Source organism: Lepidochelys kempii, chromosome 4 (genome assembly GCF_965140285.1).
Source record: "Lepidochelys kempii isolate rLepKem1 chromosome 4, rLepKem1.hap1, whole genome shotgun sequence".
NCBI lineage: Eukaryota > Metazoa > Chordata > Testudines > Cheloniidae > Lepidochelys > Lepidochelys kempii.
Window position 1 is genome coordinate 17620529 of NC_136383.1, and position 12373 is coordinate 17632901.

Consider the following 12373-nt stretch of genomic DNA (forward strand, 5'->3'; position numbering starts at 1 on the left):
CTGACATTATCAGCAAGGCCAGTTAGTTACAAATATAATTTGTGATGTAAACTTTTGTTCACTAGAAACAAACTCATTTTACATAGTCTATCAAACAGCCATCACATAGTAATGAAATGTTCACTACTAACTCGTGAAATTCACAAACGTGACCCTTTAAGTGAATGGTTTCATATCCTATTTCATTAGGAACCTTTGAATGTTTTTTATGAAAAAAATTATAGACATATTCAGACAAGATAATCAGATACCACCAATATCACTCGTTTTAAAAGATTTGGACCAGCAACAATTTTACATCTCTCTATACCTGGAGTCTGGCTGGGTACCAACTTTGATATAATTTAAAACAAAAAGAAAAAAAAAAGCCCCCGCCCAATTTCTTTTTAAGTTTGGTCTCTATTTGTGATGTCCCCAGAACTTCCAACTGAATGAAAACTTACTATATAGTTGGCTTTCCACTGTATTTACAGTGAATACTAAATGAACAACAACTGCCAACACTCTAAAGCATCAACAGTTCTGAAACCCTAAGAAAAGAAACGCAAATACAAATTATGTCTGACATTCATATCTTAGAAATACAAGAAATTATGATTAAAGATTACCCAAAGAAATGGTATGACATGAATTCTAACAAAAATGCTCACTCTCACAACACAATTTCAGATACATTCTATTTTTCATAATTTTCTCCTACTTAATTAATCTTTTATTAATAATTCAAAGTTCAATTACATTTTTCCAGTTTACTACCCTGAGGGAAATGTTATGGGAAATAACTGTAAACAAAGAGACTTAATAGTTTTATTTTTGCAAGGAATAGCAATGTAACATAAAATAGTTTTACAGAGAGGAATGACCTGGGTTTTAAATTTCACTGATAAGTACAAAATATATATTCTATCTTGTAGGTAGAAGAAAAAGCACTACAAAGAAAAATTAAAAAAACAAAGTATGCTTTCAATAAAACTTCATACCTTTCCTTATTCAAAAAATGAGGATAAGTTCTTTAGTACAGAATGAGACATTTTATGATGTCTTGAAATGACTTCAGATCTAGAAGTGGTTACTTTAGCAGACAAACATAAAAGGCATTGCCTACAACTCTGTTAGGACTGACAAAATAAGGACTTGATCCCAAACCGATTAAAGTTAGTGGAAAGAGTCCCATTTCAATTCAACGTGCTTTGGATCAGATCCTAAACTGGGAAGTCATTTGAGAAATTCACTCTTCATCAGACTGGGAGAAAGAGCCATATTGGAAAGAATATATACCTGGCAGGGTACCAATTCAGACTTCATAATTACATGCAAATGCACATCAGATATACACTTTTGGTAGAGAGACAGAGTATGTCTCTACTTCAAGCTGGAGGCGTGATTCCCAGCTTGAGGAGAAATACTTGTGGTAGCTCTGATTGAGCTAGCGAGGTAAATACTGAGTGTAGCGGCAGCAGCGCAAGCAGTGGGATGGTCTAGCCACCCTGAGCATTTACCTGTCCAAGACCCTAGGTACATATTTGAGGCCACCAGCCCCGACAGCCACTTGTGCTAGTGTGGTTACATTCCATTTTTAATGTGCTAGCTTGACCAGATATACCATGAATATTTCTCCTCAAGCTGTGAATAGCAACTCCTGCTCAAGGTAGAGACATACCTATAGACTTTTCTTCTTTGGGGAGAAGGAGCAGAGTGGGGGAAAATAGTTTTTGTCCTTTTTGCTTCATTATAAAACGTCTCAAAGATTTTTGTTAACCACATAGAATATTGATTTTTACATTACAAATTCAGGTCTTGTCTAACCTGGAAAATTCTATGACTAAAGAATCAGTGAATAAAGACATAATTAGTCAGGACACTAAACAATGAGCAACAGAGGGGAAGGGATTTTTTCGTCAGCCTGTTTAAAAGAACTGTTTGTTTTGTTAAGTCCTACTTAACCTACTGTCTAACAAGATTTTTGTGTTTTTGTTAAAGATTCAACATCCCCACCTCTTTAATGAAGAAGCAAAAGGGACAAAATCCCAATTATTTGAAAATCCCTTCCAAGTCACCTCTTCAAAACACTGCCCAGATTACAATGAGAAGACATTCCATACATGGAAAACAAAACAAAAGATGACACCTGTAATTTAATCAGACAGCAGGACAGCTATGGAGTTGGAACCACGCCACTTGTCAGTGTCTCTTTTATCCCACATGACTCTGGTCTCTCATGGCCTGATGACAAGATTGATTCTTCAATGCTTGCCTTTTTATTTACCCCTTCAGTTATTGCAATAAAAAGATTATCTATAACTTGCCTTTGTTCAATTTCTGACTGCCACTGTAATTCAAAATATGATGGAAAAGTCCTATGCACACGTTTATGGTACAGCACTCAGACAATTATATCATGATAACCTTAACGGAAAACTGCACTGAAATATTGAGTCGTTCCCAATCATTAGAACTACTACAAAACTAGCTAGTGTTCGGTCCTATAAAGGTTCACCTGCACAGAACCCTTTGCAGCCTCATGGAATCCAATTATCTTCAATGCAATTCCATGAGGACATAAAAGATCTATACCCTAACAGATTTCCTCTGCAAGACTGGACTCAAAATTACTAGTAACTATTTATTTTTAATGCCCCGTATATAACAAAAATAAATGAGAAACAACAGTGATCTCCCAATCTCAACTCTCAAAAGCACCTCCCCGCTCTCATTCAAATCTCTCCTAAAACCCGTCTTTCCACAATGCTCGTGAGTTCATAATAAATAGTTAAAATTATAAAAACAGCTTTTCTCTTTCCTGCATTTCCCTGGGTATCCTGTCTTCTCTGTGTGTCTAAGATTTTAAGCTCTTTAGGGCAGATATTTTATCTCTGTGTATTATGCAGTTCCTAACACAACGCCAGCATTAGACAAATAATATTAAAGCAGGAGACAGCCATATTTTCAGAAAGAGAATATGGATCAAAGACCGGAAGATCAGAGCCACAGAGACATTTTGAACAGTTTAAATTGGAGCTATGGGTGCTCAGCACCTATGGAAATCAGGTCATGTTTACGTAGGTGCCTAACTATAGTTTGAAAATTTGGGCCAAAAATTATTTTTCATCTGCGTAATAGACCTTATTTTCTATTTTTTGGTTGATACTTAATGTAGAAATGGCTCTGAGGTATGAAATTCAGATCTAGATGCAAGCTTTCCCCAAGTATGGAGGTGCTCAAATGCAAAGTTTCAATTTGAGGCTACCTAAAATTCACAGATGGAGTTTGTGTCATTCCTCATTCAATAGCAGAATTTTAAATATGCCTATGACTTACCAGTTCACATTAGTATTATTAGGAAAGGCTGAGTACAGTTCAGCCCAGAATAAAAGAGGAGTGACTCGTATCCTGTTTCATGTCATTCTTACTCTCAACATATATAAGGAATATGCCATCTACATACCAAAAGACAAAAAAAAAGCCACACTGTGTATTCCATCTAAATTTTAACTCATTCTCCAAGTTATTCTTTGTAATAGGTCTTATTACTGAACAGAGGCTCACAGACAAAGACTGTAACCTTCACTTAGTTACGTTAACGGAGATCTGCTGATAACTAGTCTTCCATGCAGGGAGGCTGGAACAGTCTGTATAGTGGGGGTGCTGAGAGCCACTGAACCAAACTGTAAATCCCGTATATGATAAAAACCACTTCAAGCCAGGGGGTACCCCTCGTTCCAGCACCTATGTTTCCATGTCAACCACCTTTAAATCAAACATAGGGTATGTCTACACTACCACTTATGTCAGTATAATTTATGTCACTTACAGGTGTGAATAAGCCACCCCCAGAGCAACATAAGTTACACCGGCCTAAGCGCTGGGGTGGACAGCACTATAGCGGCTGGAGAGCTTCTGCCAACATAGCTTCCGCTGTTTGTTGGGGGTGGATTAATTAAGTCAACAGAAGAGCTCTGTCCCATCATCTTACAGTGGCTTACAGCGGCGCGGTATACAGTTTTAGTTTTTAAGGGCAGTACTTAAATGGATGAGATTTAAGTTTTAGCGCAGATTTTGCACAAATAATGGACCATGGACCAGCTGTGCAATGTTCTCTATGTTACTATAGACCACACAACCAGTCTGAAAATGTATTTGTCTGTCCATTAGAGATGAGTCACCTTGATAAGCAGGCAAGTCTTCTTGTATATCTACCCAGTCATCTTGTGCTCTTCCTCTTACTTACAGAGTGCCATAGATATACATAGCACTTCATAAAGTACGCTTATGTGCCAAAGAGCGAGCAGAAAGGCATCTCCCGCAAGTTGGTGCTGAATACTTCCCTAATCCCTAATGAGAAGAGGGTTTTGTCACAATCTCCCTCTTTGACAGGAAGGAGAAAGGGGCAAACTTCCAGTCAGAGCACCCAGGAAGGAAGGAAAGAAGAAAAAATACTAGCTTCTTCACGATAGAATAAAAACAGATAACTACTCGGCATAATTCAGAACTGCAAAAATTTTTCCTTACCATTCCCACAAGAGTGTGTGTCAATACTTCATAAGACTTGTAAACTCCAAAGCTTCCCATGTAAAATTCCGTATTTCTGGACTGGGCAAATGGTATGCATACTACTAGATGACAGTCAATTTTAATTTTGTACATCGTTCTAGACTGCTTTATGAAAACTCTCTCTCACCCACTGAGCCAAATCCTAAAGTAACTTACACCGTGAGTAACCCCACTGACTTCACAATGGAAAACTGTGACTGAGTCAGAGGATTGCACTAAACAGTCGTCAATTGTACTGATTTTATTATTTTGAAATGTCTGAGATTTAGTCACAAGCTTATTACTAAAACTCCTCTCTGAGGAGACCATTTCTACTAACTCTTGAAAACCAGGCAGATTAGTTAAACATTGTTATGTATTTACTAGCATACTATATAACAACCAGACACTTATAGAAGAATTATAACACGGTTGCTTGAGAAAAAGAGAATGAAAGTTCTTAATCTGCTCAATGAAATGATTAAGGAATTATTTTGTGTTTTTGATATAATTACATCAGACAAAGGCACAGAAGTAACATATTGCTTTTCATCTGTTGATCGCCAAGTGCTTTGCAGAAGTCAGGTGAACTTTATCAACTGTATTTTATGCATGAAGTAACAGACAAGTTTCAGTGACTTACTCAAGGTCACAGAGTGATTTAGTTACAAAGTCTGAAATTCAATTTCAGTTGTCTGACTCCCAGCTTCATACGTAGAACATGCTATCCCTTAAAGGGATGCCACTGTGGATCCCATTGCAAAATGAGTTCAACTGCCATTGACTTCAAAGGGAGCAGAGTTAGACCAACATTAAGTGCTTTTGAAAATCCCACTCTTAAATTAAATTGTAAGACACCATGACTCTTTTCCCCTGAAGAAATCATAAACAGAACATAGGCATGTAACTTTTTCCTTTCATCTCGATTCAAAACCACTTTAACAAGTTAAAAGCGTTAAGCCTTGTCCACATGCAAAAGTTGCACTGGTTTATACTTAAATAAATTTTCAGACAGAGTTAATGAAGTGATGTAAACACATGTGGACACACGCAGTCTGGTTGAAGAATGAGCTTCAGTTTAGCTTAAACCTGTTCTTAATTAACTTAAGCTTAACCAAAACAAGCCTCATTTGAACCAAAACATGATTGTCCATACAGCCTTTCACTCTAGTTCTACTAAATCAGTTTCAAATCACACCTTAAGTTAATCAAGTGCAATTTTCTCATCCACAAAAGCCTGAAAGTGGCCTTTGTCTTCCTCCTCAGCTGACATGATTTACACTGTACAGCTAGCACTGTTTTCCTGTAAAGAATCACATTTGTAATGAAAGGAAATGCTATATGCTGGCATTCAAGTTGAAATTCCCCTAAAAGCAGAAGGCCAGCAAGACAACACAAACAGTGCAGTAGCACTAGTGGGAGGGCAATAATCAGATAGGACACCATGTCCACCTACAGAGAGTTGGTGTTGGCCATTGTGGGCAAGCTGGAGGTGTTCAAAATTGATCCAGTGGCCCACAAAATCTAGTTATTTAGACATTGTGCAGGGAGGTGAGGGGGCAATTTCACCCTAAGAGAAAATTGTATTGAAACCTGCATTATGATGTGGCCATACCACTTTTAAGAGTGGTCTGTAAAATATCTCCCTTTCACTTAAGAAAATCAAAATTCAATAGCCTAAACAAATAATGGGAAGGAGCAACCATGACAACCAACACAACAAACCTTTTAGTACTGAAAACTACTTGATAACACACTGTATTGCAAGATAAATTTTGTAATAGTAACACAATTCTTAGAAGATAAAAATATCAAAAGATACATCTTTAAATCATAATTGAAAGCTCATACCTAGCACAGTGCCAATCTTATTGGTCAAAACAGAATCTGTCTGATCAAGCCAGCCTCCACCACTGAGGCCTTCTTTAAACTTGATGAGTATAGGCTGATTACTTAGCAGGACCACAAGAATTCTCATGGCTGCAGTTACTGTGGTAGAGTGCAGATGTTCTTCCATAAACAACATAATCCAATCAAAACCCAGGGTCCTGACCAGTTCTTCAGATGCCCTAATAAAAAAAATAGGTTAAATATTTAAAGATTTCTTACAATGGATAGCTTGGCAAGAATGAAAGCTTCAAAATCAGACAAATTCAGACAAGAACATCAGAGAAAATTAAAATCAGTCAAAACATGGACTGGTTTCTCAGGCTACCTGCTACAGAAGGAACCGTCAATCAGATTTCTTTAGCAGTAACTGCTACAGAGTGGTCAGTATTTGTTTGGTTCAATGGGATGGGAGGATTGAGAATACAGTCATTGGGACTATTACAACTGGCTTTGAGGTTACTCTAAAAACTGATGTGACACTGGAGGCTAAACAGGAAATTTATGTCTACAAATTACGACTTCTAATATAATATACATAGATAATATAACTGTTTCTTATAGGAGTCATTTACAGGTTATAAAGACAGGTTTCAGAGTAACAGCCGTGTTAGTCTGTATTCGCAAAAAGAAAAGGAGTACTTGTGGCACCTTAGAGACTAACCAATTTATTTGAGCATGAGCTGAAGTGAGCTGTAGCTCACGAAAGCTCATGCTCAAATAAACTGGTTAGTCTCTAAGGTGCCACAAGTACTCCTTTTCTTTTTACAGGTTATAAAGTTATACAGATGTTATTCAAAAAATTGGAAAACATCAAATCTTTGTGCCATGCACAGACAGAAGGAAAGTGTTAAGCAGACACTTACGAAAAAATGTAGCATACATCATTTACAAATTTGGGATGTACTTGAACAACCCAAGTTGTTGAATTCCCAGATTATGTTTGAGGTTAAGATTCATTGCCTAAAAGCTATGGCAGAAGTTGAATCTGCTACGTAATCCACAAAAATACATCAAACTGGCTCAGTGCAGTTGTAGCGTGATTGTTAGAATCCTTTAAACCAGAAGATTCAAACTCGACACACAGGGTTCAAGACCCTTTTTGCTCTCCTTTATGGCTCTTTTGTTTCATTAACCATAAATTGACAGGCTTTCACCTGAAATGTTAAATAGATTTTAATACTATAGAATTAATGAAGTTATTGAGAATTTTTTTATACTGGGATTATTTGATAATTAAATTTTAAATTTTCTGGAATTTGACTGCTGTAAATGTGGATGGCTTGTCTTTTTATATTTTGTATTTTCTCGATCATTGTATATGAAGTTGTTATATAAAAGTTATAAATAAAGAATTAAGGAGAGCATTAAGAAATCTGAAACCTGGTTTTGTCGAGATTAAGGGTTAAAAAAACAAACAAACAGTGAAGTCACACAACTGAAAACCTCCTCCCTCCCCACCCCCACCTTTAAAAATGAACAGATGGAATCCCTACAATTGTTATTTCATGAAATAAAATACAAAAAACTTTTGTTTCTCTTAGGGAGAGTCCACATAATTCTTCTCCAGTGCAGCTCCATCCTGTGATAGCAACAACAGTGGACTTCGTAGCTCAGACATGATGCATGTGTTTTTACCATCATACTATCTAAACACAATTAGAGGGTGATTTGGAGGATGAAGAGCAAAGTTAGATGAGACAGTAAAAAAAAACAACACACTTGCACACTGTGTCTACACTAGTGCTGCCACTGTTGCTACCACAGTGGGAATACATGGTTGAAGAATTACATATCTGATTTTTTTCTAGTGTAGCCAAAGCCAAATCCTGCTTTCAGTGACACCAGTGCATATTATGAATAATTTCACTTAATTTCATGGATTTCCTCTGGATTTATACCAGTATAACTAGTGACCAGAGTGTGGCTCAGCAGACTTTCTCCCCCTTTACCTGTTATCATAAATCAAACCCACTATTACAGTTACCTCCTTCTTCTCCATCAGATGAGTTATTTATACTTACTGCAAGTTAACACCTGTCTTTTCTTTAGACGTGTATACAAGTTTGAGAAGGATATCTAAAAGTCTGTTCCGCAGAAGAATAAGATTAGCAGAAGCAAGGCCTCCAAAATCCTCCTCTGTTCCGAAACATAAAATTCAGAAATTAAGTGGAATACGAAGCAGATAGCTTTAAACAAGTGCAGTCTAAAATAATAAAACCAGACATTAAAAGCAGGTTGAACAATAGAAAAACACAAAATACAGTCAGTTTGGATATATAGAATCATAGGACTGGAAGGGACCTTGAAAGCTCATCTATTCAGTCCTGTGAACTCATGGCAGGACTAAGTATTATCTAGAACATCCCTGACAGGTGTTTGTCTAACCTGCTCTTAAAAATCTCCAATGATGGAGATTCCACAACCTTCTTAGGCAATTTATTCCAGTGTTTAACCACCCTGACAGTTGGGACGTTTTTCCTAATGTCCAACCTAAACCAGCCTTGCTGCAATTTAAGTCCATTGCTTCTTGTCCTACCCTTTGAGGTTAAGGAGAATATTATTCCCCCCCTCCTCTTTGTAACAACCTTTTATGTATTTGAAAACTGTTATGTCCCCTCTTAGTCTTCTCTTCTCCAGACGAAACAAACCAAATTTTTTCAGTCTTCCCTCATAGGTCATGTTTTCTAGACCTTTAAATCATTTTTGTTGCTCATCTCTGGACTTTCGCCAATTTGTCCACATCTTTCCTGAAATGTGGTGCCCAGAACTGGAAACAATACTCCAGTTGAAGTCAAATCAGAGTAGAGCTGAAGAATTACTTCTCAGTCTTGCTTACAATACTCCTGCTAATACATCCCAGAACAAGGTTTGCTTTTTTTGCAACAGTATTACACTGTTGACTCATATTTAGCTTGTGATCCACTATGACCCCCCAGATCCCTTTCTGCAGTTCTCCTTCCTAAGCAGTCATTTCCCATTTTGTACATATGCAATTGATTGTTCCTTTCTAAGTGGAGTACTTTGCATTTGTCCTTACAGAATGTCATTGAATTGAATAATATGCTCCTTATTATGAAGCCTCGACAACAAACCTGCTATTGCAAAATAAGGAAGGGGTAAAATTAGTTTCATTTTCTTTTAGGCACAGATTCCAAAGTATGTCAGCCCAGCTACTTCCATATCGTATTTGCACACTACAACGCATCAGAGTTTCAAAATGCCACCCCTAAGAAAAAATGTTCCATTTTTCTGCATGGAGTAAGCAGAGATATTGCAAGTATAAAATTCTTAACTGATTGTTGGTCCTTCAGAGCCATAAACATGCACGGTGCTCTACAAATAAAAAAGATCCTGCCCCAAGGAGCTTAAATCTAAAGCAACAAAAAAAACCCACACAAACACAAAAACCCCTATGAGGGATTTAGATACTGGGTAAGATGCAAGGATAGAAGGGCTAAACAAAGAAGTTGATAAATGCATCTTAAGTGTCATTTTTTTTGTTAGTGTTTGATACTTTCTTTCGACTGTACCTTCCTTCACTTCAGCTTGTGAACCTATCCATGTGCACACAGACAAAAATCAAGTTTTTACATTCTGGAGAAAAAGCATGTTTTGAGGGAAGTTTTTAAAAAAAAAAAAAAAAAAGAGGGTGGGTTCATAAAGGTCCAAAGATAGGTGTTTGCAGAAAAAAGAAGAGTGGGAGTGATCTACTGCAATCAGGTGTTTCTGAAACATTTTGTTTGAATAGACCAAACCTTAATAATCGACCTTAAAATCCACTTGTCTACCGATTCATAATCTCCCAAATCACCTCTCCACTCATTGAATTGTGTAATATCCCTGTGACAGCTACAGCAAACACTTACTTTAAAAATAATGCTAACAGAAGATATTTACATATTTACTTCTCTTTTAATGCAATTTAGTAGCTGGAAACAAGGAAGAGAAACATGCCCAGTAACATCTCGCACAATAAATAAAAGATTCCTGTAATGCTAAACAAAGGATCTCCATAGATAATAAAGACAAATTCCTTTAAATAAGGGGAAAGAAAAACAAAATTCAGAGATAGAAGTACAATACATATTCTCTAATACCTCCTCAACAGAACAATCACTTCTACAATTGTACTGTTGTAATAGCAGCTTTTAATTATAGTTACTAATGATGTATCAATAAGATCTTGGAACTTTCAGGACAGGAGGAAGTTTAAGATGTCAGGACTATACAGTGGCTTCATTTTTCTGCTTCAGCCTTGTGACAGGAGTTTCACTGGAATATCTTACGTCTGTAGCTTTAAATAAAAAATGTTTTTGAAGTACTTAAAGTGTTCATTTGCAGAGGAGATATAGGCAATTATTTTTTCTGCATGAAAAAAAAAACAACCCAGACCACACTAATTGATGCTTTCACTTCCTTTTACTGAGTGAAAGAGAAGCCACATTTGGAGGACAGATGGCACCAGTCATCTCTGTCTCATTAAAGAGGTGGAAATGCCCAACTGTTTTGAAGAAGTGAGTGGGAAGAAGTAGAAAGAAAATATAGTGTTAAGTGAAGGAAAACAAAATGAGAGTAGATACAAACAGGCTTTATTTTTGCACTGCTTGCTTTTCACGCAACGTTTAAAACTTTAAGCTGGAGCCAGTATACTAGAATTAAAATGTAGAGATCATCATCAACAATTGAAAAGCATTTAAGCACACAGAGTGTGTCCCAGATGATTATTTCTCAAACACTGGAAGCTACTTACCAGTTTCAAGCTTTTCTTCATTGTTTACCTCCATAACTACAAACTTCTCACAGACTGCAAATGTAGGCAAAGTGGAAGAGATCACCTGTCCAAACCTTTATGGATAGAGAATTACAATGTGTATTTCTGTGACAGATGGACTTTAATCTGTCAATAATTCACATCTAATAGAATAAAAATACTAGAGAGATGAAAGTATACCAAAAAAGTTAATCCCGTCACTTGTAAAAGACAAAATTTGCCTCAATCTAACATTGTTTGTCAACTGATATGGAAACCAGAATGCAGTCACTTTGACCCATTCAGATTGCTAATGTACTTACTAGGTAAAATATATTGAAAATGCTAGGTTTTAAGAGAGGAAACTTGGAAATATCTCCAGATCCAGACCAAAGGAATGTTAGAAGATATAGAGGACAATCATTGCTCAGAGACACTAATATGTTCCCCAAGATGGTATACCTTATCTAACATTACTCTTCAAAATGATAATGAAATCTTAACAGGCATGGATGACATGGTAATGAATCATCTCCCCCCACAGGCATAAAAAATAGTCAAACACAAATGTGATCTCAGAAAGGGGGAAGAATGACAGCTCCTTGGAGGGAAGAGACTGTCTTAGTGACAGGACACCTACGGGAAGGGGCAAAGTAAGATATCGCATATCTTACTGTAACTGATCCAAGATGTACCTACCTATCTTAACTCTTGCAGAGTTATATATACACACATTATTTAATTTTTTTAAATCTTATTTTGTCTCTCTTTATTTTTGTTTTGATGACAAGTCACTGTGGGAAAAGTCACCACCTACCCTGGAGCTCTTAATTGTGGCAACGCTCTAGAAAATGCCACTGAGGTTCTGGCTGCTGTCCGAAGTACAGGGAAAGCCAGTGGCCATGACGAGTGGTAGGAACAGGGAACCAAATGTTACAACTTATTCATTTAGTAATAAAATTAAAGCTATGCCCTATAGTATCTGTGTAAATTCTGTCCTGCATAGTAAAAATGGAGCCAGGCAAGATGTTTGATCCTATTCAAATTTTCAGTTTTACTGGTTTTGCTCAAGCAAAAAATGCCAAAAAGCCAGAAAAACCAACCAGCCTCCCTACCACAAAATACCCAAAACACTGCAATTTTCTACCCATGTGCAATATCATAAGATACAAGTGGCAAACTTTATCTTATCAGAGAATTTTA

The 12373-nt window shown here is 36.8% G+C and overlaps 1 protein-coding gene across 9 annotated transcripts in view; it reads right to left on the reverse strand.

Annotated features, from left to right (window-relative positions):
- Positions 1-12373, reverse strand: part of WDFY3 (WD repeat and FYVE domain containing 3) — a 262135-nt gene that overhangs the window by 85276 nt on the left and 164486 nt on the right. For all 9 annotated transcript variants that reach the window (XM_073340560.2, XM_073340559.2, XM_073340566.2 and 6 more), the window contains 3 exons: positions 11171-11265; positions 8442-8556; positions 6382-6599 (listed from right to left, as the gene is read on the reverse strand). In XM_073340560.2, coding sequence (XP_073196661.2) covers positions 6382-6599; positions 8442-8556; positions 11171-11265 — 428 coding nt within the window. The remainder of the gene's footprint in view (positions 1-6381; positions 6600-8441; positions 8557-11170; positions 11266-12373) is intronic.